The following is a 25162-nucleotide window of genomic DNA, read 5'->3' on the forward strand; positions in this document are numbered from 1 at the left end:
CCCCGCCGGTTCCCCCCCCCCCCCCCCTTTCCCGCAGAAACAATGCTGTCCTACATCACAATTATACTGCGTCCAATTTTCAATTACATCTTCCATAGATATTTACCCCAAATCTGAATAGCAACATTGGCTTCATTTTTTGCCAGGTGGGAATTGAATGTCAATTTTTGACAGTAATGTCTAAAACCTTCAGGGGATCCCTATCTTTCTTCTAAATCTTAATAAACCCACAGGAGAGTATCAGGCAGGGCACAGAGGAAATGTCTCATCAGGTCTGGAGCCTCTGGGAACATCACATCAAATCCAGCTGTACAGTCCTCACCAGTGACTAGAGTTAATTTATCTATCGACAGCTCTAAGCCCTTTGAGAAATCACTTGGTGGCCGCCGCTTCATTCCCTCTGAATACATTTCCAGTCCCGTGGACACTATTAATGATAACTTCATCAGTGAGGTCTTCATCCAGCTAAACCCAAATGTAATTTTCAGCGTGAGGATACTGCCATTGAAATCCATGGCAAAAACTACATCCCTGCCTGTTGTACTAGACTGGGACTGGCCAAACTCTTGCCCTTCACCCATCCTAGCAGGAATGTGGTCTAAACCCCAGGATCCTGAGACAGACCCCAGTATCAGTGTCGATTCTGTCATCTTCTCAAAAGAGCAGAAAGAGAGGAACAGCACAAGTGTAGGCAAAGGGAGGCCCATTGCTTTATGCTCATTTGGGCCCTAATTGAATTGCGTGGCTGCTCCTTCCCCGCTAAGGATGAAACAGTAGCACATAAACACTATTACTTGATTTTAATGACCTTTTTCCCCGTGTTTTCTTTCCCAGTTGCAACAGGAACATATGTTGTAAAATAGCTAAGTGTATCTATAACGTCAAACTCCATGAAGATCAGTAAGCTGCTGTTTTACACACATTTTTAAACCAAAAACCTCGCTTGCCTTAGGTGCCATTGTGAAGATGTGAGCCTGAACCTATGAATATGACAGGCAGGATTTGATCCTGTCACATGAAGAAAGCCATGAACAGCTGAAACTGCTTTTAAAGCTGTCACAACCACAGCTCTTCTGCTTCTGGTTCATTCAAAGCGACCCCTTCCTCATTCAATCTCCTTCAAGTACACCGCTTTGTTGTTTCTTTCCTCCTGGAAACTAAAGAGTGAATGAAAATCTTGCTATTTGGGATGGCATTAAAAAAAAAATAATGGCAAATAAAGACATTTTAATTGCATGGGATTTCTGAATAAGGTTTCAAAGTGGAGAAAAAAATAGCTGTGTGCCTGGTACACAGAGAGCCCTTTCTCTTCCCCTTTGTGGCAGAGGAATCAATGGAATTCATATAAAAGAAGGAGGGGGCTGGGAAGAGAGATAGGAGATGCCTTGCTCGGTACCGGCAGGTCACAAGTCTTATGAGGCTCGAGCAGGGCTTGCAAGGAAGTTGCTGACTGTATCTCCATGTGTACCTTTTTGTTCCTTGCCTTGGATTTGCTGGTCAGTGGCATGCTGCTTTGCCTGGCTCTCCATAGAGCTTGTAGCCTACAGGAATTTGGACAGAGTGGTACAGACATCGCCGACAGAGACTCTGATCACTGACTATCCCTTTAAATGCAGTCTCATGACTTAGTCTTTACTCCACTACCTATTAAAGAAGGAGACAAGACGTACATAGACAGCTTCCATTCAGACACCCAGAAGGACACAGAAAGGCAAGACAATTTAACAGAGCTAACTGTGAGTAAATACGAGGCATTAGAGGTGCTCTCTAGAGCAAAGGGCATGGAGAAAGATTTGTAGGAAATCCTGAAGTGAAAGAAGGTGCAGTATTTTTTAAAATATACTTGCATACAATGTAAAAGGCGAAATTCTGTAAAGAAAGCTATTCTGTCGTTTTAGTATTATTCCTTTAAATATGAATCTAAGTGTCTCTTAATATAACGTTGACCAATGCTTGATTTCCCATAAAAATCCGAAGCAGTGATTTTGTGCTGCAACCACTGGAGCCTTTTGCAAACATAACCTTTTTTCACTGGGATAAATTTCATAGAAGGAATATCTGGGGGGGAAATTTGAAGCCAGCCTTTTGCAAACTTGGATCTAAACCACAGCCTGGAGACCCCAGTTAGATGCCCGCACCTCACAAGGGGTGGCCTTCCTTCTGGGAGTGCTGGATGCGACCCCCTTTCTGCTGGGGACAGAAAGGAGCTGTGGGTGCTCAGCAGCACGGAGACCACACTAAGGTGTCCCATCATGCGTGCAGGTAGCTAACTTTTTCACTGAGGGGCTCTGTGTCTCCACGCACTGTAATGGCCAATCATCCTACATGGGTACAGCATTAGGGAAAACTCGGTTCTTGTTAGTCAACAGAGTCATCAACATGTCCCTACATCTTTTTTTTTTGTATGACAATAGTTACTGGGTAGACCTGGACAAGTATTTTAACAGTGATCATTACTATTGCAAGTGATACCTTAACACTGATGGAAAGAGAAAGTTCCTCTGTCAGCTCAGCCTATTGCTTTTCTGAATTTATCTGTATTATTAATTGCAGGTATGATTATCTGGTGGAGAGTGTTCCCAGCTCACCTTCATGTTGCCCATTTTCTTCTCTGCATTTATCCTGTCTGCTTGCTGCTTAACCAAAGCAAACTGCATCTCCTATGATGAGCTGAAAGAGCTGAAGACTGAATTTGCCATCAATCTCTACCGGCATGTATCGGAAGCAGAGAACAGAACCAATCTGGTAGTCTCTCCAGCAAGCGTGGCTGTTTCTTTGGAGCTGCTGCAGTTTGGAGCTCAAGGAAATACCTTTACGGAGCTGCAGGATGCCCTAGGATACAACATTCATGGTAATGTACTGCTTAAAAAAAATACTTCGTCTTACATTTTGCAATAAATTCACAGCTTTATTAAGGAGACGGCAATTGCACACATCATACTGAACTTCTGTCTTTTGTCTCACTGCAAGACGTAGCTTAAGAGTGTTTTCTCCATCTTTGATAGCCAGGTATCAGCTGGACAAAGGAAACTCAAGGGAGCATTTCATACACATGTTATTATTCCTCTTTTTTCTTGATCAGTGCTTACTCTTTTACTGCACCGAAATACAACTACATCTAGAAAAGCTACTTCCATGAATGGCAGAATTGCTCCTGGTTTCCCAGAGGTTCATCGTGTCCGTTGTGTCCTGGCCTCCCCTGCGTCCTCTGCGAGGAGGTGCCAGGCAGAGGACAGTCGTTTTCTCTCCTATCCCATTAACAAATTTTATGAAACCCATAGAAATTGAATTATCTTTAAGACTTTGCACCTTTTTCTAATGTTATTACAACTGGCCAAAAAGATGAAAAGTTATTAGAAGGAGACTGGCAGAGAGAGGTATACATTGACAGATGGATGGTGCAATTGCATCTTTCCCTGAAAGCAGGCTAAAATAAAACTCACCGGGAATCTGGAAGGGATATGGAAAAGGCAGATGTCTTAAAATTCAGCATTAAGTCAGCTGAATTTAAGGATGCTGTTTTCATTTTAGCTCTGGATTATCCTACCATCTCACATCACACATCAAAAACTATTTTACATTATGGGCACAATGTTTATGAAAAGCAGATGACTGCCTCAAGCTTCAAAATTTGCAGCTTACATACAAGACTTATGTATAGACATGACACCGCTATTTCTCAGCATAAAATTTACTTCCAGTGTATGAATACTGAAGATAAAACCTACAGCAATTTCACCATCCTGTGCCGTAGCCTGCCTTAGTCACCATTATCATTCTGTATAGCATTGATATTCAAAACCAACACAGCAGTAAGAGCTAACTCTGGCTGATATATACAGATACAGCTGCGTGTACTGACACAAGGACAGTGCATCTATGTTATGAGCAGCTGATATAACGAAGTCTTGCCTATAAGACTCCTGTTTCTGAAAATTCAGTAGGGTAATTTTAAACAACATGAATTCATACATGGATTATACCTTGCTTGACACTTCTCGTCATTAGGGGCTCACTTATTAAGAAAGAACCTTAAGAATAATATTGCGCAGTGAAATTCAGGCACAGATCTCCACACAAAATGTAACAAAGTGCAGAGGTTGTTAATGACCTGCTAGCTCTTTTGCGCTGCCTTACTTCTTCTCATGTGGCGCATCATAACAAGCAGACATTTTATCTCCATTTCAGTTGTCTGTGGCACAAGCCACATGAGCTTGAATGCCACATGAGCTATGCATGCATGTGAAAATAAAGTAGGATGGGATCTATTGCTATTGGTTATAATAGCACATTTCCAGTGACAGAGAAGGAAACCACTTCCTCAAATGGTTTAAATCAAATAAATCAATCAAATACTTAGATCAAATTTCCTATCAGATGAGTAAAAGCAAATCACGTATATATGCATATCTGATAAAATTCCTTTCTTCCATTAGATGTTTGCATTAATGTTTCTGTTGGCCTGTCTTAAACAATAACGAAGGATGTGGTTAAAACCTTAGCAGGCTGAAAACAATGAAAACATTGATGGTTCATTCACTATTCATGGAGAATCCGCTCTTACATGCACTTGTAATCTTCTTTTAATGTTTGGAAGATTTGTTCACCTTCATTCTAGTACTAAGAAAAACAATGTATAAAGGGATGCCTCTCTAGACAGCACAGACAAAATGACATGCTTTAAAATGCTTTCTCCTTTCTGTTTTATTTTATTCATGGTAGAGTATTTTAAAGCAATTTTGAACTGTTTTCTGAGTAAGAATTCAGGACTTCGGTTAGCTAAGTGCTTTGATATGACTGAAGTTATGAGCTCAGGATACCACACCTCACGTTAACATCTGCTTCCAATTTACCATCTTTGATTTCTCACATCCTCCAGAGAGCTTGCCAAATGCTCCCACACTAATGCAAAACACACGAGAAAAGCACTTTACACCTCAGACCGTGTGAGTTTCCTTGACATCTGTTCAAGGAGTTCAATATTTTATCCTTTAAAGACTACTAGATCTAAATTTTAATACCAAACTTCCTGTAGGTGATTAGTCTTCCTGCAGGTTATTAAAGGAACACTATTAGGTCAGAAAACATGCACTGGACTTTCAGGTGGTAGAAATCGGTAGATGTGAAACTCTCCCTTTACCCCATCAAGAATCTGAACCAGTGCAGTAAAAGTCTCCTGATGACCTGGCTGGCAGCTGGAGGTTCACGGAGATCCTGCCCTTGACCTGACGCTCAGCCTGGGACAGGTCGGTCCAGGCAGGATGGACTTCCCCAGTTAGCCACCCCAAACCACCCATGTCCCAGGTGGCAGCCCAGCCTGACTTCCCTCCAGCACTGCCTACACCTGCAGGCATCTGGAGAAACCGGATGATTCCTCCCTTTGCCTAAGGTGTCCCTTGAGTCAAAACAAAGATTTCCAGCCAGCCCATAACGGCGAGCCCAGCCATGCCCATGGGGAGCCAGACACCTGGAGTTGCCCAGGGCACCCCGGCGTTTCAGGCCAAGGCAGAGGAGCACCTGAACCAAGTACAGCAACCTGGAGAAGCAAGGGGCACAATACTGACCCTGCCTTGGAGACAGTGGCCAGCAATTTGTATACGACAGTGAGCTGCTGAAATTTCACACAGGAATTGGGACACTTGGTGGGGAAATCAGAAAGGTCCTGGTGGTCCCTCAGAGCCAAGAGGCACTGACGTCTTGCTGAATAAGAGCAGTGCTCCAGACATTTCCCAGTCCTCATGGAATATTTATTTATAGAAGGAAGAACCTGCTGAAAATGTCTTAAAGGCAAGTAGCAATCTCAATGAGACTTTTATTGGCTGGGCGTAGGCAATCTTCTCCAAAGCACGACAAGGGATATGGGAAAGGGGATGAACCGCGAACACGGGAAGTTTGAGGAGAGTTGACACAGAGCCCAAGAACATCATTCAGGCTGGGTGCAAGTCCAGGCCTCAGGAGGTCACCTCAGCATAAACCATCCCATCACAAACCATTAGAGCGAGCAAAACAAAGACAGCCAGAAAATCACTAAAGATTGCTAAATCACTAAGACTGCTAAATCACCCTCCGGGGGAGCCTGCTAGAAACTTTGTAATTTTAAAAACACAAGATCCTCTAAGTTTGCAGGACTTATGTTCCTGTTGGGCCCACACCTCGACCCTGTATCCATCACAGAAGCCACCACTGTTGAACTACCATGAGCTCCCCAGGAACAGGAGACCAGGGCACTATTCAACTATTTTCATTAGTAGACAACAAACTAGAGAATACATTACTGAATTTTTGAATGACACTGAGCTCATAATTGCTACAAGCGTTTTGGAAGATCAGAATAGAATTTAAAAGGATCCTGGAAAATCGGAGAAATGTGTGAAGTGAATAGGACACAATTCAATAAGGACAAGTGCAAAACTCAACATTTAGAAGGAATAATCAGCCGTTCAAATTGGGGAACAATGAGCCAAAGAGTAGTGTTTTTAAGAAAGGATCTGAGGGTTCTTAGGAATTAAAAAATGAATATTGAATGGGAAATAAAATTGTACTTCAAAAAAAAGCAGACACTGTTGTGGATTGTATAAAAAGAAGAGTGTCTTGTAACACACATGAAGCAACCTATCAGCCCTATTTAGCTTTGCCAGGGCTCATCTGCAATGCTGGGCCAGTTCGGGGCACCATCCTTCAAGAAAGAAAACAACACATAAGGGCCAAGGGTAGCAGAGACAGACCTGGGGCAGTCAGGGAGATGCCTTTCCTGGGATGGGTGGCATCGATAATGGCAGGAGAAGGAGACGGAGGTACTGCAGCATCGGCAGCTCAGCCAGTCACAGCCAGAGGTGCTAGATCTCACTAATGGGAACTTGGAGAGCACCCAAGAAAAAATAATGTACCTTATGAACTGTAAGAGCTGTGTTTGCACAGAGGTGTGAGCCTGATGTGAAATCAGCTGCTTGACGTATCTGCGCTAGAGTGATTTCTACAGCAACACGAAGAGTGCTTTCCTGTGCCCAGTGTGTCACCGTCCTTGACAGTAGTGCTTGACAGTAATACCCCGTAAAGTCAAGGGTGCTTCAGTTGTTATAGTGCTTTAACTTTCAGAGGACACTACTGTCAGCACTGGAGTTAAGAGCTGCAGAGCCCTGGTGCAATCTCTGCTACCCTTAGCCTCAACACAATAATTGCGGTTTTTCCCTCTCTCTTGCCTGGCAGATCAAAGTGCGCAGGACTTCTTGCACACTGTGTATGAAGGAGCAACAGACTCCAGCCAAGGCACTCTGGTTCAGCTGGCATGTTCCTTCTTCGTGGACGCTGGCGTGCAGCTGTCGCCCCACTTCACTGCACGTGCTGCACGCTGGGCAAACAGCAGCCTGCAGCAAACCAACTTCACTGACCCCAACAAAACCGCAGCCCAAATACAGGAATGGATCACCGGTAACCTTGGAGGTAACGTAACAACCCATGAGAATGACTGCACATGAATAAAATGTAAAATAAGAGTAATGAGTGAAACTGCATTTAACCAAGTATGAAGCTTCTTGCCACACTCCGTGTTGTCCAAACCAAGGCTGAGAGCTAGGGAATCTAATTCTTGTGCTGATGGTCATTTTTAATGTGAGGAAAGAGCTGGAATAGGTCTGAATCTGTGATTATAAGTTTGCAGTATCAAGCTGGCAACCACTTGGCCTTGTTCCTCTAATTTTTAAAATGGCAACCCTTTGCAGTGTTTCCAGTTTTAATGAGGAGCAGCCAAATTCCCCAGGGACCGAGTTCACTGCATTGAATGCTTTCATGCTGCTGTGGGGAACACACAGGGCCATAAGCTCAGCAGTCAGACTCTCAGTCTAAAAAGTCAAAAGGGGATATAAAAAGAAGTTGCTTTCCACACAAGCAAGAAAAATAATGAAATTAAGTTCTGTGTTAATGAAAAAATAATTGAAAAAGCAAGTCCTTAGAAGCAGCAGAGCAAATCAATCTCTGATTTGTCCCATCAACTTAAGTTACTTGAGTGATAATTTGGCCATCAACACGTAAGGTGATGTTAAACACACACATTAAAGCTGCTATTGAAAAAAAATTCTATCCTTCTCAAATGAAGTGTAATAAGTGATCCAGCTTCATGATAGAAAAGTATTGCTCTAGAAGCAGGTACTAAAATGGGAGTTCATATTGTGGTGCTCACATGCATATCGATGAATTAAAAGTGGATCACGCTTTCAAAAATCTGAGATACCCAAAGCAGGATCAGTTGAACTGCCAAGTAAATAGGAGAGGGGGAGAATTAGAATATAAGCTTCAGTTGACTTAGTTACTTCATAAAACAGTCTGTAATCATGAATCCATTTCATGAGGGATTTCTGGTGCTAATGATGAACCACTACAAGATACTTGTGGGCACATTTAAGGTAGAAAACCAGTTAGGGCCAGGGCATGGTGCTGAGCACTGGGCTGCTGTCATCCATGCTGTTCAACGAGTAGCATAGTCCTGGCACAACTTTGGCCCTCAACATTGATCAACTCGAGCTCAGTTCTGGGGAGAGCATGGATCAACAGGCAACCCCGATGCAGTCCATGTACAAGTGGGGAGGGGAAGGTAGAGGGTTTAACAGTGCCTTGTGAGTTGTGCCTCTTGCTCTTAGGGCCGGAGAGCAGTCCCGACTTGCTTTATTTACTCACACAGACCTGGCCTTTAGGCCTGGGCGAGTAGGATGGCACATGTCCCCCTCCCCGCCTCTTTTTCTTGCAGATGGGGATGTGCGTGGCATGCCATTAGAGAGCGCTGGGTCACCACTCAGCCAGGTCTCCCTGGTGAGCACCATGTACTTCAAAAGCACGTGGCAAAAGAAGTTTTCCATTATGGATACCCAGATGTTGCCTTTTACCACGGCGGAGGGCTCAACCATGAAAGTGCCCACAATGCATCACACAGCCGAAGTTAACTACGGTAACTGTCCTTGATCCAGATGTGCTCTATTGTACAACATGGAACAGTTTTATTTATTTAATTTCCACAGCTACTGCACTAAGATGTGTTATTTTCCCAGCTTGGAGAAGTCTCAGAAGAAATCCCATCAAATGAAGAGACCACCTGGGTGACCAAATTGACTCCTTACAATCCCAGGCAATCACGAAACAGATCCTGGGTTCAAAATGGTTCCTAAAATATCTACTGTCCATGCCCCATCCCTCACAGACCAACATCTCCCAGGACTCCATAACAAACTTGCCAGCTGTAGCAAACAACTGAAAGGCACCAAGATAACGTGCCAGGAGAAGGGAACAGGAGAGACTGAGGGTAGCGCAGTATACAAAGTCCTTTGCAATAGCATGGAGCTTGTCAAATAAAGCTGCCTAGGAAGGGAGGACCGTAGGAAACACATCTGACCCCATGACAGAGGGGCAGTTGAGACTAAAACAATATCAAGCTCCTACCAATTTGATTTGTGGGGTGGCTAAGAAATTTCCTGGCCCCTCAGCCTAATCACTGTTGGTCCCTTGAGTATGTGAGCACCAGAGAGAGGATAGTATCACCGGGAGCACCAGCACTACACACCCATCCCTCCTGTCTCTGGCCACAGCCTTTCTCCAAGGCTTTAGGGTAAAACTGCAAATCTTCAGGGCCCAATTCTGGAACAAAGAGGAGAGAAATTTTCATGGCCCTTATACCCAATCAGTGGATGATCTCAGCACGGGCTTAAAACAGTATAAATATAGGTCAAACTTTTATTTGTATAATATATGAATACACTGTATGCTCCTTTCAAAGGCTTGGAGTATGTGGGTTGCTGACAGAAGGACTCACACTGTAGGCTTAATTTTCTACCACCAGGAATTCTGCCATTTAGCTCTACAATCTCTTTCAAAATATAAAAAGCTCCTTTCCCTTCTACCCTAAATGTCAAAACTGCACTCGGGTAAAAACCTTCCTAATTCCAAGTCTAAATTTTTTCAAGACCAATTTATATCTCTTAGCATCATGCCAGCTTTATCCTTTAAGTTAAATAGTTTCTCTTCAGCTTTGATATTTACTCCCAAATATATTTGTGAGTCACCAAGCTGCTTCTCAATTTCCTGTTAGCTAAGCTGAAGATGCCAGGCTCTTCTAAACTATTCAAAAAACAGATACTCCAATTCTCTGCTAGTCCTTTTCTGCACTTTTCCAATTTAAATTAATCTTTCTTGAAAATAAATGACCAGGAATGTACATAATACTTTTAATGAGGCCACATACATGCTCAATAAAATGTTCTAAGTATTTCTACGACTTGCTAAAAATACCTTGCCTAGTGCACCGCAGAATTAGCTCAGGGTGGTTACTCAAGGTTGACCCCACCTGGGCGTTTTTTCTTTCTCCATTTTTTTCCAGCTGATGAGTCCTAGGTAAATCAAGGGGAGGGAAATCTCCACAGGTACATACCTTTTTTTGTGTTTTTGAACCATCATTTGATTTCCACCACTCCAGTCATCATGGTAACCTCACTGTTTGTCTTTGATGAAAGTCTTGAGTGTTGGCAATACTTTGGAAAGCTGCTGGTAACCTCTTTTCAACCGGGGACCCCCTCTTTTAACTTAGCTCGCTGTAGTTTCCCCTTCAAGTGGCTGCTTGTTGCCTTTCATTTCTTGCTCTAATTGCCATCACTTCTACCTGTAAATAGGGCCACAGTGAAACTATGTTTAACGTTTTACTTAAAACTAGATGGCTGGATCTATGCCTTTTTATCAAATTACTTATCAAGTCAAAAAAGCTTATAGTTTTGTTTGCTAGGGTCTACCTGATACTGCAATTTATCTCACTTTCTATTTCCCCTCTGTGATTTGATTATTCTTTTCTCCAGAGTATGTTCTAAAACTTTTCAAACAAAGACCTAAAATTTCCCAGACTACTTTCTTTTTCTTTATAAATGTAATCCTGTTTTCCAGTCATGGGAAACAACTGAATCTACAGTCTATTAAAAATCTTTGCTGACCCATTTACAATTCCACATCCAAGCTCTTTTCATATTCTGGGGTGGTGATCATCCAGGCCCCAGATTATTATTTGTCTCTCTCAAGTAGTGTAAACTTTGTTTCTGTCTATGGTGTTGTAATACCTCCTGTTCTTTCCTCATTTCCATCAGGAACCTCACCATTATCCTTTGCTATATCATCAGATTATTTCTTTCCCATCAGTTCCAGCTAATAATTGGGATGAATCTAAAAAAAAATTTAATTCACAGTGTTCAGCAGCACCATTCTTTCTTCCTTTTTCTCTTGTTTTTATGGCTGTAACATTTTCCTTTTCTGTGCAACAGTCACATCAAGCAGGCAGTTGGCAGCTCGTTATTTCTATGCCTTTTTATCTCTGAACCGTAATTCAGCTGGCTAAGGAATCACATTTTCTGCTCTTTGCAAGTTTGTCCTTACTGTTACGTCTTTCTTTGCGGTGTTTCTTCTTCCAGGACATACGTGGTGCGTCCACCACACTTCTTCCTCCTGCTGGGACTGCCAGCTCCTGAGTGCACTCACCCCTCTGACTCGGAGCAACTCCCATCTTCTTTACATTTGAATCTTGTATAAGTTAATTGATTTTACTGAGGAGTGCAGAGTTTTCCTTTCCAAAACCCTACACCTTATCATCCTCATTGTTGAGTGACATAAACTACTACATGAATTCGTGATCTTTCAGCCCTAGGTGATTTTGTATCACCAGCTCACTGCAGGGAGTTTGCTACTCATGATGTCTGGAATAGCCTCATCCTCCGTTGCTTTGCAAGCTATTCAGGTAAACAAACAGGTTTCTTGGGACTAACACACATCTATTAGCTCAGGAACAGACCTTTTCTCTGAGCTTCCTTTTTTAGTAGAGTGAGATAAAGAAATGAGGGGTCTAAAATGACGGAAGGCAGGGGGCTGCCAGTGCTTATACAAGTGGAGATCTTGGGTAAAGACCAGCGATCAGAAATTCAGCAGCTGAGCTGCATTGACTGACCATATATTTGCTCCTGAGCCCTTGCAAACTTAATGTGAAAACGTTAGTCATGCTTGTCTGACCATTTGCCTAAACACAAGAACACCATCCTATTGTCCTTAAGTAGGTAGCTGGGGTGTTAAATATTTGCCCAGAAAAGGAAAGTTAACCAAAATACCAGGATTACCTTTTCATCCAGTCTGAAATGTGTGAGGTCTCTGCAGCTGGAAGAAAGTCGAAATGGTAGGGATCATTTAAAATTTGCTGATTGTCAGATTTGATAGGGCCAATTCAGTCTTTGTCACTAGAAATGATAGCAACATTTCTAACAAATCAGTTTGAAATTAATGCAAAAGGCAGGTTTACTACAGAAAAACAGAAGCAGGAGATAACATTCCTTCATTATTAAATGATAGCAGCTGTCTACCTTCAGGATACAAAACACAGAGCAAGAAAGATTAGCTGTGGCCTGCTATCGATCTCAGCATTTACAACACTGTTTATCCTTTTAACATGGCCATGCAGAACAAATCAACCTGCGGACAGTTAACACTGCTCTAAGAAAATGTCAACATTACTGTTTACACGTGCCTTTTAAACACTGCAGCTATTCTACATATATTCATTTTTCCATGCAATTTGTTAACTATATTTGAATACTGATTTAGCATATATAATCTTTATGGGATGCTCAAAATCAGTTCAAGTTAGGAACGCTAAATGTTCTGACTCAATAATCTCAAGTCTTTGATTTTCTTTCTAATTAACAAATAAGGACTGTATAACCTTTGTGCACAACGTGTTGACTTCAACATATCAGCATGCCCACAAATTAAACCACTCATGACCAGCGCACCACAAACGTAAATCTTCCCTTCTTGCATGTTACAAACCAGAAGGTCTTTCCTTGGCAAAGCGATCCATGTGCTGGGAGGTGGTTTTAACAGCGCAATTCCCTCTCTGCATTGCATGGCAGGAGGGCTAATCCAAGAGCCTAAAATGTAATCTAGCAGAATAATCAACACTTAATGAATCCTATCTAATCCAGATCTGCAAAACTAACAAATGTTGTATACTAAACATTTGGGACATCCCATAGCTACTTATTTATTGGCAAATATTTAGGTATTATGAACATGAGTTACCTACATTCTGTTATTTACAACCCCTGACTCAATAAGCGTGAGTATCTACCCCTGAAGATACAACTACTACAGCTGGGTGAAGAGGGAGTATTTCGGATGGCCTGCGGCAATGGCAACGATAAGTCATTTGCTTGCAACTTGTATTTAACTCCTGGCCTGCTGACTATTGCTGAGTGATTCTGAAATGCTACTTATTGGATTAACAGATGAAAAAATAAGAAAGTAAAATTGTGATAACCGAATCTCTTCTACTGTATAACAGAGTCCGTTGGACTAATTGTTCATTGAAATATGGAATTAAAATGCAACTTTTAAATGGCTGTTACAAATTCTTGCATAACTAATTACAAGTTCAGAAGCCCACCAGCTTTTACTTTTGAGACTAGTTTTTATAACCTTCATCTGATTTTGATATGTTTTAGGCCTAGATTTTCAAAAATAAGAAATTTGGTGCTTAAATAAGCATAAGCCTAACTACTTTATTGTTTAACATAACTATTTGTTTCTTGAAATAAGCTTAAAACTGATTTTTAAATGTAGTAAAGATGGAAACAGGAGGCAAAGTAGATTTCAGTTAATTTAATAGGACACTTCATTTTGTTTTTGTAATTTCTATCAGTAGTGAATTTTTAGTGAAAGATATTAGAAAATTCTAAGTTTATTCAAAGAACAAGCATTGCAGGAACAGTCACCATAAAGTTACTGTCCTTGCCTCGGTAATGTTTTTTAAACTCTGAGCAAGGAGGACAGCTACTATATGAGAAAGTAATAAAATATCCATGCTCTGTTGAGACGGTGCTTCAGGTACTATTACCGTCATTGGCATTTTTCTGCGAAGATATATATACACACACATATCACATAATCGGCTCTGTTCAGATGAGCCACTGTTGTGAGTTAAGAGCAACCTGAGCTGGCTGCCAGAGCCCATGCGCTAGAGACAACCCCTTACATCCCATCGCTGCTGTTCTGAACAGTCTGCTGACCCAGGCTTGGGTTGTGGATTTTGGGGGTTTTTTTTCCCCACTTGAATGATGAAATAAGATCTATGTTTCCCCACCTGCAGGACAATTCCAGACTGCAGCTCTGGAGGCTTTCAGCGTGGTCGAGTTACCCTACCTGGGGGAGAAACTCAGCATGTTCCTAGTGCTTCCCAGCCACAAAAGAACACCTTTGTCCCAGATTGAGTCTCACCTTTCTGCCAAAACCATAACCCTCTGGGCCAACAGCTTAAAGAGAACGAAGATGGACATTTTTCTACCTAGGTAAGCAATATTAACACTGCAAAACCGCTTCACTACTTCAGTTGTTAGAATTTTGTGTGATAGTGCTGACACAAGCAATGTGTGAGACAAAATCAAATGAGATACTTTCAGTTTTGTTATTCGTCACATGATCAGAAAAGCTCTGACCCTTTCTTAAGCCATGAAGAGGTGAGCTGGGAATGCCAAAACTTTCTGGTATGCTCTATACTGTTTTAAAAACTAAGTATTTCAGTTGATCCTACAGCTTTTACTTAAAATTTGTTTGGGATATAACAATCCTTTAAAGATCTAAAAAGAGATAAATGTTCCTGGCCCTTTCCCACACTCCGTTTTTCTCTTTGCTTAAGGAAGAGTAAATATATAACCTTTAAAAAAAATGCAATAGCTTATTTTTACAACTTGCTAGTATACTACGGAAGTACTCTACAAAGAACTTGGGGCCCCCTACCAGTCATACCCATCTTTCTGTGCACAAAGCAACTTTCAGGCATCCGTTTTCCACATTAGTCATTCGCTGTTGCTAGCAAATGCACACATCCTGGAGGTAGTTTCTGTCATCTATTCAAATGAAATTGCATAGCAGGAGGAATCAGGTGCAGGAGGGCCTTTTGTGGCTGCACCTATTGTATGGATCAGCATGGAAGGGCTTCATTACACATCTCTTACAATACATTCCCCACCTTAATGAAGCGCTGGAAAACAATTTGTAAGTTAATATTCTTTTTCTCCAAGCTAATCTTTTGCAAATGTTTCAAAGGGCCCTTTGCTACAGCCAAAAAGATTGTTAAAAGAGGACACTTGGGGAAATACAGAGTTCATGTGTCAAGAAGACTGAGAGGCGGTATGATTGCAATAGGTGGAGGTGAGGGATTCCTTCCATTAACGTCTTCAGGTGAAAATGAGTCGCTTTTCTGCAAAGTACACTTAATCAGACGGAAGGCATGGGCTCATACAGAAATAGATGGATGAAATGCAAAGGCTTGAAATAAATTGCATCTGTTCCACCTTTTAGCTCTATGAAACTATGAATGCCACATTTAAATAAAATCTATCATATCAATTTCAGGTTCAGTATTCAAAGCCTTTTTGACCTAAAGACAGTTTTTTCTGCCTTGGGAATTAGAGATGCATTTGATCCCATCACTGCTAATTTTAAAGGTATTTCAGGTAAGAGGCTTGACTGAATAAAAAATGACCACTGACCCAACAGTTGTAGACTCTTAACATTTGAATGATTCCATAGACCCGGGCCTTCTGAATTGATTGTACTTCTTCCTCTGTGAAACTCTAAAATACAATTCACACTCAACTGTTCTACTTTATTATTGGCAATTGTATTTTGAGCTTTTGTTTTTTGTCTGTCTTGATTATTCCCCCCCCCCCTTTTTCTTTAAGATTAAAACTGTGAAGACAGCGTAGGCCTGGAAAATGGTTATTTATTCAGAAATTTAGGATACTTTAGTAAAACTTGCATTCCTATTTGTGTTTTTAAATAGTCATTTAACAGTTAGGGATGCTGGTCCAACAAGTCGGTATTCCAACTCCTGACACTGCAAAAAATATTGGTGCACACAATATTGGCATATGCCCGTGTTATGTTGTCTTGCTAATCCTGTCACCAGTGGACTATATTATACTTTCCCTTTGCTAAAATACTAGTGTTGTGATTGTAAACTGTCTTGGTTTTGGAAGTCTGAAATTATCCCGCTCCTTGGAAAATTTTTATCCCTATTTAATATTAAGTGCTAAAATAATCCAAATTACCTTTTTTATTTTTACTACTTTCAGCAACAAAAATTATTTCAACTTAGTAATTTCTCCTCATAGCAAAGACTCAGAGTGGTAGCTGCTCCTAGAGATGCAGAGAGTTCATGCAATTCTTGTGCGTGTCAGTAAATAAATGGAGGTATGACAACAAGAAATTCCTCCAATTTAGACAAACCTGCTTTTACAGAAAAGTTGCTTTTCTGGGATGAACCTCAGAAGGAACATTACTTATGGGGTTTTTTATACCCCTTTTAAAATGGAACATAGCATTTTTTTATTGCAGTACATATCTCAGACTGCAGAGATGCACGTTAAAAATAATTTGTTACTGTCCACTTATTTGTTAAAACCTGCTGCTTTGTTTATTGCAAACAAATGTTAATATAGTGATAAAGTGCACAAGGATGCATTTTATAAAGTTAACATCTATTTAAATAACATAAATACTTTGAGGAAATTAACTCCATCATAAACGATCTCATTTAGCAGCTTCTTTCCTATGCAACTTGGTGGCTTTCTGCTTCACATCATAAGGCTTGTAGAAGTGTTGGATCCTGCCTGTGGTGGGGTTATGGATTAAAGGATATGTTGAGGCCCTTTGCAGTTCTACTCTTACACTACTCAGCTATGTATCGTAATAGTAGGGTTATAGCTATGATGGTCTAAGAGTTACGTGAGGCAGAGTTTATAAGGAAGGTTTATCTTTTATTTAACCAATAGATACAGTTGGAAAATGAACAGGTAAGTTTTCAGTTCCACTTCCATATGAAGCAGAAGCCGTAATCTTCAGAATATTTACTCTCAGATCACATTTAGCAAACAAATGTGTTACTTCATTTCAGACCTCAAATAGCTTTTTTTATGCCTGAAAGCCTCTTTTTTTTTTCGTCCAAAATATGTTAGATTTATCTAATTAAAAAAATTCTGCCTCTCCCCAGTTTTGTCTTGCTTGTTTCCATCCCAGACTTTTGACTGGACAAAATTCAGATAGAAACAGATGAAATGCTCTTTTAGTATTTCCCTGTTTTCACCTATATGTCAGACTCGATCCTTATATTCAGACAAGAAGAAAAACTTCACAACCTTCCCCGCTTTCTGCCCTCCGCAGTCAGCTGGGGAGAAGCAGACTTGTAACACTCTCCCTGGTATCCTTCTGAAATTAATTTTTTTCCAAGCTCCATTTTATGTCACAGTCCCATCGCTTCTTCCTGAAGAGAGGTTTTTCTGCAGTTTCCCTTCCACCAGTTCCTCGATCCAGCATTCATTCACTGTTCGAATTAGTTTCTACTCTTACCATGTAACGTTGCTTTCCACCACAACCTGGGAGACCTCTCAAACTGGTAATTCGCATTCAGCAGTCTACTGTCGTTCATATAGCGGGAAAACAGTCATAAAGATGAAAGAAGAGGTAAACATGGGTAGAAATGAGGGAGAAGAGGGTATTCACAATGGTGACTTAAGGCTCCCTGAAAAGTCCCTCTGTAGTCAAGGCAGTCAAATGTGTGCATTCCTACCCACGCTGGCAAGGGAACTGCCTCCCTCTGTCAGCAGTACAGAGATCCGAGACATGCTGTCTTCCCTAGACTGAAGTAACCTAATGTTGCCTTCCTGATGTGTTATCTCACTTTAAAGATGTTCCTATGTTGTGTCAAAGCAATGCTCTTCTGTAGCCTGAGCCCAACTCCCACCACTGGACATCAGTGGAAATGGGCCAGATTGCAGCTGGCTCCATCAGCAGAAATGCGAGGACACCTCACAGCTCTTCCAGGTTTACACCGATACAAACACAGTCAAAATCTTGTCATTCCCCCTCCCCCAGATTAGAAAGCAAATCTGAATTATGAGAAGTCAATAGCAGAAATGCCTTTAAGCAGAAAAATATTCCAACTTTGCGTTCACAGTAGTGATTCTTTCCTAAGAACTTCACTGCTTGTCTGAAAGCAGGATCCACGTTTCACGTAGAAGTCAGAGGCACCTGGGCCATCAAGCAAGCTGCACTCTGACAAAGGACATGTTCAGGCAGATAGATTCAAGATGCACATGAACGTTTTAGCTTATTCTCCAAGTTGCCTGCATATAAGGTCACGCTGGCCCAAAAGCCAGTATGTAGTTGTACTATCTCAGCTACCTGCTGAGCTAAAAAGTCCTTAATATTAAGCTAGCTTAGATGTTCAGACTGTCTATGCTCATCCATATTAGGCACACGCATGAAAAATCAGGAGCTGAGTCAAAATTAGAACTGAGGATCTTCTAACGTGGAAGCCAGATACAGAAAAAGCAATTGAAAGGCAGGTTTATACTGTGCTGTCTTTCTGAACATGATGTGGTGAAGGAACCAACGGAAGGAACTTGCAACAGAAGAAAAGCTAATAAGGTGACATGTATTGTATTCAGTATGCTGTCATTTAATTAGTTGCCCAGGTGAAATACCTAACCATTATTGTCATCCTTAGATGCTGCAGAAAAAAGGTAAAAGCATTCTGAATTAAGAAAAAAAAAAAATTGTGTTTGCAATGGAATTCAGAAAATAACTATTAATATTAGTTTCTGGGTTTTTTGCAGAGCAAGGTAGTCTTTATATTTCAGAAGCTATTCACAAAGCAGAGATTGAAGTAACAGAAGATGGTACAAAGGCATCAGGAGCTACAGGTAAATCAAATATACAAACTTTACTTTTCAATTCTTAAGATTATCACTACAGAAACAACTAGTAGTCTTTTATTTAAAAAAAAAAAGCATGGTAGCATTTAAATGTATGCCTAACCTAAATTTAAACTTCTACATTTAACACACTTCCATTTTACCTTTGTAATTGTTCATAAGAACTCTTAAAACTCTTCCCTTTCCATGTTTGGTCTTAGACTAACATATAAAGACTCAAGTGAAAACCAGCTTTACCAGCCCAGGGAAAGTCCAGTTTAAGAAAATAAACTGCTGGTTTATTTCTGTTGGTCAAATCTGTTTGCTCAGATCATAAAAGCAAAGAACAAAAAAAGGTTACTAATGTTTTGTCCATAGCTCCTGAACCATTATGGGGTTTGTTTTTTGAAGATGATCTCTTTGGTAGCGTTAAAGGTCATGATGGGAAAGTTTTGTCTTCATGAAGATGAAGACAGGCTTGTTTCTTACATACTTTGAGGTGTGACCTTCATCTGCAATAGTTTCTGCTAACAGATCATTTCCAAGTAAGAAGCTGGGGCTGGCTGAGTGGGGAGATTCAGAGTAAAATCTCAGCTATGGACTAGAGAGTCAACAAATGACCTTCATAAGCTGAATGACATCTCAATAGAAATCCTGCATCACAGCTTACATAAAACAAGGGAACTAAAATTAACTGAGCTGTGCAATCCCCATTTTTCTTTTTATTTTTGCCACATAAGCTTTATCAAAGGCGGCCTGTGCTTTTTTGTTTCGCTTTCGGAAGCCTCAGATGCTCCAGAGATGCTACAAGTCAGTGTGAAAGGCAGCGGCAGCCCTCGACCCCTGCGTGGATTACGTAGGCATTACTGCCACTTGCTTCTCTTCAGAAGCTGAACATGTCCTCAAGCTGTTCAAACATCAGCACAGCAGAAGGGTGATGGGTAACCACATCTCGCCTTGCCGCTTCCCTGGCCTGTGCTGACTGTAGATGTGCTCTACACACACACTGCAAACGCCGGTGGGTCCTTGACTGCAGGTCAGGGCAAGATCTGGGTCTCTCCCATTTCTCCTGCCTGCCCTCCTTTCTTTCAGAAAGAAACCCGAGAGGCATGTAGGGCGAGCACCGCAGTGCGTCTCACTGCGGCGCCCAGGATGTTGGGCTGCCCTGTGAAGTGCACTGCAGACATCCCAGGGTCACGATGCTAAAAGGAACCCGAGCACCCCTGGTTTGGTGTAGTATTCCGCTAGCAACAACTCGGAATGAGACACATGCTGTACATATGTGGATGTACAGTGCAAATTTGACATGACTAAGTTAACGCTTCTGCAGAGCTGTACAATTTTAAATTTTATGACAATTTTCATCTCTACTGGGGCATTAATATTTTTAGTAATTTTTCTGGTAATTCCCATACAAAATAAAAGCTTTTAGGTGGCTTCAATTACATACCAAAGACTAAGGGTAATAGCAATCAGACATCAGACCTTTATCCCACCAAAACCAATGCCAAGAATTCCCTTAACTCCAGTCAGACCAAGCCAAGAAGCTGATTTAAAAAGGTATGATTATGTTTATTGTTTACTTTTAAAGCTCTGGATCTAGTCACACGGTGGCTTGAAAGCTAAAGTAGGCACTTTCTTTAGGAGCACTGGAGTAGTGCTGCTCAAACTAGTTTTACTGAATCTTACTTGAATTTTCAATTTAATTCCATTGTTTTAGTTGCTTATTAAAAAATAATCCAAATCTGGGGTTTTTAGTTGTTTGTTGGTTTGGTTTTTTTGACAATGTATTCTTAATACTATATAGCTACAAGGAAGAATTTATTTAAACAAGATTGTATTTTAAGAATAGCTGAGCCATCATAATTCTTAAGGACTCTTTAATCTAATAGATTATTAGATTAAATAATAATTTAATTATTATTTAATAATTCCCCTCCTCACAACCAGAGAGGGGAAGGACAGTCAAAAATTGAGATTGAGGATACTTAGGTTTTGTTGAGAGCTCTGACAGAGAAATTCCAAGATGACGTAGATATTTCTCTGCTGTTCGTCTCCCATTTAGAAAAGGGACTACATTTGTGCCTTGCTTAGCTTTTTTACCAGAACAGCATAGCTAGGAATTGGCTAACAGGTTAGGCAATAGCACGGTATGACTTCAGCAGAGTTAGGGCTGTGATAACAACAAAAATCATATTACCTTTGAAATCCAAAGCCAGACAGACTCACTTCAGCAACGAAATACACACGGATCACCCGCACGTAGTCTCTCAACACTTGACTTTTTCATTCACCCAGACCGATTTCACTGTTGGATAAAATTGTTGTTTTATTCTTAAAGCAGAGGAGCAACTCAAAACTCAAGGTACTAAACACCAGAGCTTGAGGGCACTGTATAGAAGATGGAATGAAAATGGACACATTTTACTAATGTTTTCTTTGTTGCATTACAGCAATGGTATTACTAAAAAGATCTCGAACGCCTATTTTCAAAGCAGACAGGCCTTTCACATTTTTCCTGAGACAAGCTAACACAGGTACGCATGCTCTCCGTTTCAGTAGCAGAATCCTTCACAAGTAGCACTGAAATCAGTAACAAGTTCTTTGTAAATAACGTGCCGTTCTTCAGTCCAGGAAATTCCAACAACCATGGAAACAGTGGGTTTAGGGTTTTTAAAGCATAAAGAATACAGTTTAATTTCTTTAAAAAGAATGCATGATAGTCACAGAAGTCAGGGAAGCCAGATTAGCCTCTTCTATATATATGCAGTATGTGCTCAAAAAGATTTCTACCATAATTATAGGCACTACAAAGATCTTACAGATCTTAAGTGCCCCAGGATTAGGGACCGACCTCCACAAGGCAATTCAAGTTAAAAATGGGCTGGATCAGCTGGATTAACATCTGAAGAAGTTAAAATGTAAGTCTTTCCCTATAAATGAAACTTATTCATGCCTACGCAGGTGGCACACAGCAGACTTCTCCCTGTAGGCACCAGGACTCCAGGGCCTGAAATTCCCTGTATTACTCCCACCTCAGCAGTTTCTAGGGGGATATCTCAGAAATTCTGAAGACCAACAAGCTTTTGCCCAGCTACAGCTCAGAATATGCGGAAGCAAGTTTCTCTTCCCTCGTGTCTTGAATAGCAAGCAACACCTTCGAGGAGATAGTTTTACACATCTGGACCCTTCACTACTCAGTATCCTCATAAGACATTCAGGTTATCAAAAGCTGTGGATATTCCCTGTATGTAATCAGGTAACTTAGCTCTGCAAAAAGCCTAACTTGTATCTTCACTTTTGCAAGGAACTGCCAAAAAATGCATGTTTCTTTTGCAACTGATAACTCTTTTTCTTGCGAATGAACTCCCCCAGCCCCCCAAACAAACAAACAAAACTGCAGAGCAGGTCTGAAAGAGTGAAGCATCCCAGTGCTCAGTTTGGCTTTGGTATTAGACTATATGTCTCATTTCAGATGTCCAATCACGTAAGTTACTCCAGAATCTCTGCCAAAGGAAAACACCATATAGCTCGTTGGCAATAATAAAGAAGAATTGCATTATGCACCATTTAGCAGGTGTTTGCTCCTCCGAAGCATCAGGCCATCTCCAACAACTCTTACCATTCTTAGCAATGTGGTAAATTTGCACATTAAGTATTTTCCTAAAAATCCTTCAAACCACCAAGTTTCTCTCATAACTGGGGTCACGTGCATTTAGATTTCAAGGGAACATATAGCCATTTATAGGGTTCAGTAAAACACTGGGGCCTGGCAACAAGACCGAAGAGAATCATTTTCCTTACCTGCTTCCAAGCAACACACTCCGTTCTCTTAGTCGGTGAATACCTGTGTATGTAACACTCCGCTTGAAAAACCTGTATCTCATGTTTTGACCAAAATGCAGACATATCTTTTTAAAGCAAAAAGCACTACCTTGGTGGGGGTTTTGTTTTAAATACGCTTTGGCAATCATTACCATTCAGTGAATAAAAGTATGTTTACTTGGCAAATGCAGAACTAAAAAAAAAAAAGGCACTAAAAGATGATCTATGAAACCCAAGCCACAGACTCTTCAGTATTAAGAACAAATGGGTTTCGGTGAATAAAATTGCTCAGTTTACAGTATATGATAAGTTATATAAATAGGAAGGAAATCAGATTGTAAAACAGGATTTTTATACGAGGCATAACAAAATACATACCTTCCAATCAACTCAAAATCAGAAGTACATTTCTGTAATTTAAGCTTTTTAATGCAAAAAGTGAAAACCGTGAAAACATTCAGTCATTTTATTTGTTCAAACTTAGTGATTGAAGTTGTTCAGGTATGAAAAGGGGAAAGGGTAAACAAGATCTGCTTTTAATACATTTTATTAACCTAACTAGAGGTACTTAAAACTTGCTATCCCCATCAAGTCACAATGAATCTTTATGTAGACCAAAAGTCTTTGCATCAGTCTTCTAGTAATAACAGAAATGTATTTTCCAAGACTTAAAATGGCATAGTTCTGCCTGAAATAATGGAAAAAGTTTGGGTTTTTTTAATCTGAATTTCAGGTTTGAACTCATTCCCTTTGAAGGACAGGCAAGCTAACAGCAATACAAACAACTGAACCACAAATTCAATGTATCTGAGGCAGTGATTTCATTCAAGGGGTTGTAATAATCTCTTCTGTTACTACAATATCAACACAAAGGAATGAATTTAGGCTCTGTTTTGCTCCGTTCAAAAGTGATTCTTTAGCCAATGGTTTGGCTAAGGTTCAGGTTTTGGCAAATTTCTGGTTTGGGTTACCAACTATCTGGAAAGGCCTTTTTGCTTCTAATACAAAAATATTCGAATTATTCTAAGGCAAGCATGCAATTGCAGTCAATTTTTCCATACAAGCAATGAATGATCACAAACCTGCTAGTTCCGTGCTTAATTGATGTATTTAAACTGTACTACACTTTGAAAATGTGGTCCCAAACTGAAATAATGTTAATACTGTTTTCATTTACAGGTTCAGTACTCTTTATAGGAAGAGTTACAAATCCTTCCTAATAAACACTAGACAAATATACTGTCTTCTGTTCCTCCTGTGATGAACTTTCCTTCAATGAAATTAAAGGCTACATTATACGTATTTATTGAAACACTGTTTTAAACAATATCACTTTTGCAAAAGTAAGAGTGAGCAAGTCATCCACTACCTTATTACTTTGTACACACTATTGGAAACTTACAGCTATCTAGGAATCATCAGCACCACAACTACCGCCAAGATAGTAAGCATATAACCATTTGAGGAAAAACTGAACAGATTTTGCCACCAAAATGTTTAAGAATATGAGCCAACAGCTTCTGCTTAACTTCATCATGGCTAAAGTCAGCTTGACTGTTGCCAAGTATGTGGGTCATCTGAAAGAAAGTATCCCGCAAGAAAACTGTGATATATGTTATTTTTCAAGCACAACTTTATTTCCCCGTCCTGAAGTCAAAAACTTAAGAACAAAATTGAAGTTCAGTCTGGTCCTAGACTTAGATATAATTCAGCTGAGATAGTAAGGTAACAAGCAAGCAGCAAAACACTGTGAAAAGGAAATCAAGTTGAGAGACTGTTTCAAAACTCACAGAACAGGTAGGAAGCAGAAATACCCACTCAATCAGTGACCAAACAAATATTATTGCCAAAAAAGGCAGTAGTACTACCTTTACTACCTTTTACTTTTTTTTTTTTAAATGAACACAGCATAGAATGGACATTCCTGAAGAAGACTGAATGAGAGGCTAAAAGCATTTAGAAAAATGCTTTTTTCAGCATCCTGACAAAAGTTGGGATACAGTGAGTGTTTTAGTACAAGATTTAGCAACTAACGGCACAAGCATCAGAAACCCAGGCCCATAAAGATTTTGGGTGAAGACTGTGAACCACTGACACCTAGGAAAAGCATCAGAGGGGAGCTGCTCCCACCAAATCAAACAAAGCTTTCCAGAAGTTAGGAGCATCTAGCACAGATGAAAGACATGGCCAATAAAGCATTCAGTGATATTTTGTGTCCAAGAAGCAGCACCTTCTGGCTGTTCCTGCATTTGTAAACATGTAAAAGCTTCTGACACAGAAAAACTCTGTGCAGCATTCCTCAAAGGCTACTGACCCCTGCTTTACTACATTGTATCCTCATAAAACTGTGGGGTTTGTCATTGCTGTGGATGTGCATACAGTACATCAGTTTGTTAAGCTAGTCGCCAGATAGTGAAGCGCAAAGTACACAAGGCCACAGGGTATCATCCTACCGTAGCTGCGATTCAGCATGAGCTTCCTTCACTCGTTCGCTGATTAAGAGCAGAATATCCAGTGATACAAAACTGCTCCTCAGTCTTTAACACTGATACTAGAACATGGAAGCTCTGGAAAGGAAA

At 40.5% G+C, this 25162-nt stretch overlaps 1 protein-coding gene across 1 annotated transcript in view; it reads left to right on the top strand.

Moving 5' to 3' along the window:
• SERPINE3 (serpin family E member 3) overlaps positions 1-23265 on the top strand; it is a 40560-nt gene extending 17295 nt beyond the window's left edge. The window contains exons 2-9 of the mRNA XM_009290252.1: positions 2648-2851; positions 7207-7440; positions 8741-8938; positions 14153-14351; positions 15418-15518; positions 18681-18767; positions 21212-21295; positions 23225-23265. Of these exons, the coding sequence (XP_009288527.1) occupies positions 2648-2851; positions 7207-7440; positions 8741-8938; positions 14153-14351; positions 15418-15518; positions 18681-18767; positions 21212-21295; positions 23225-23265 (1148 nt within the window). The remainder of the gene's footprint in view (positions 1-2647; positions 2852-7206; positions 7441-8740; positions 8939-14152; positions 14352-15417; positions 15519-18680; positions 18768-21211; positions 21296-23224) is intronic.
• Positions 23266-25162: the final 1897 nt, after the last annotated feature.

This window comes from Aptenodytes forsteri, unplaced genomic scaffold (assembly GCF_000699145.1).
Source record: "Aptenodytes forsteri isolate BGI_AS27 unplaced genomic scaffold, ASM69914v1 Scaffold155, whole genome shotgun sequence".
Classification (NCBI taxonomy): domain Eukaryota; kingdom Metazoa; phylum Chordata; class Aves; order Sphenisciformes; family Spheniscidae; genus Aptenodytes; species Aptenodytes forsteri.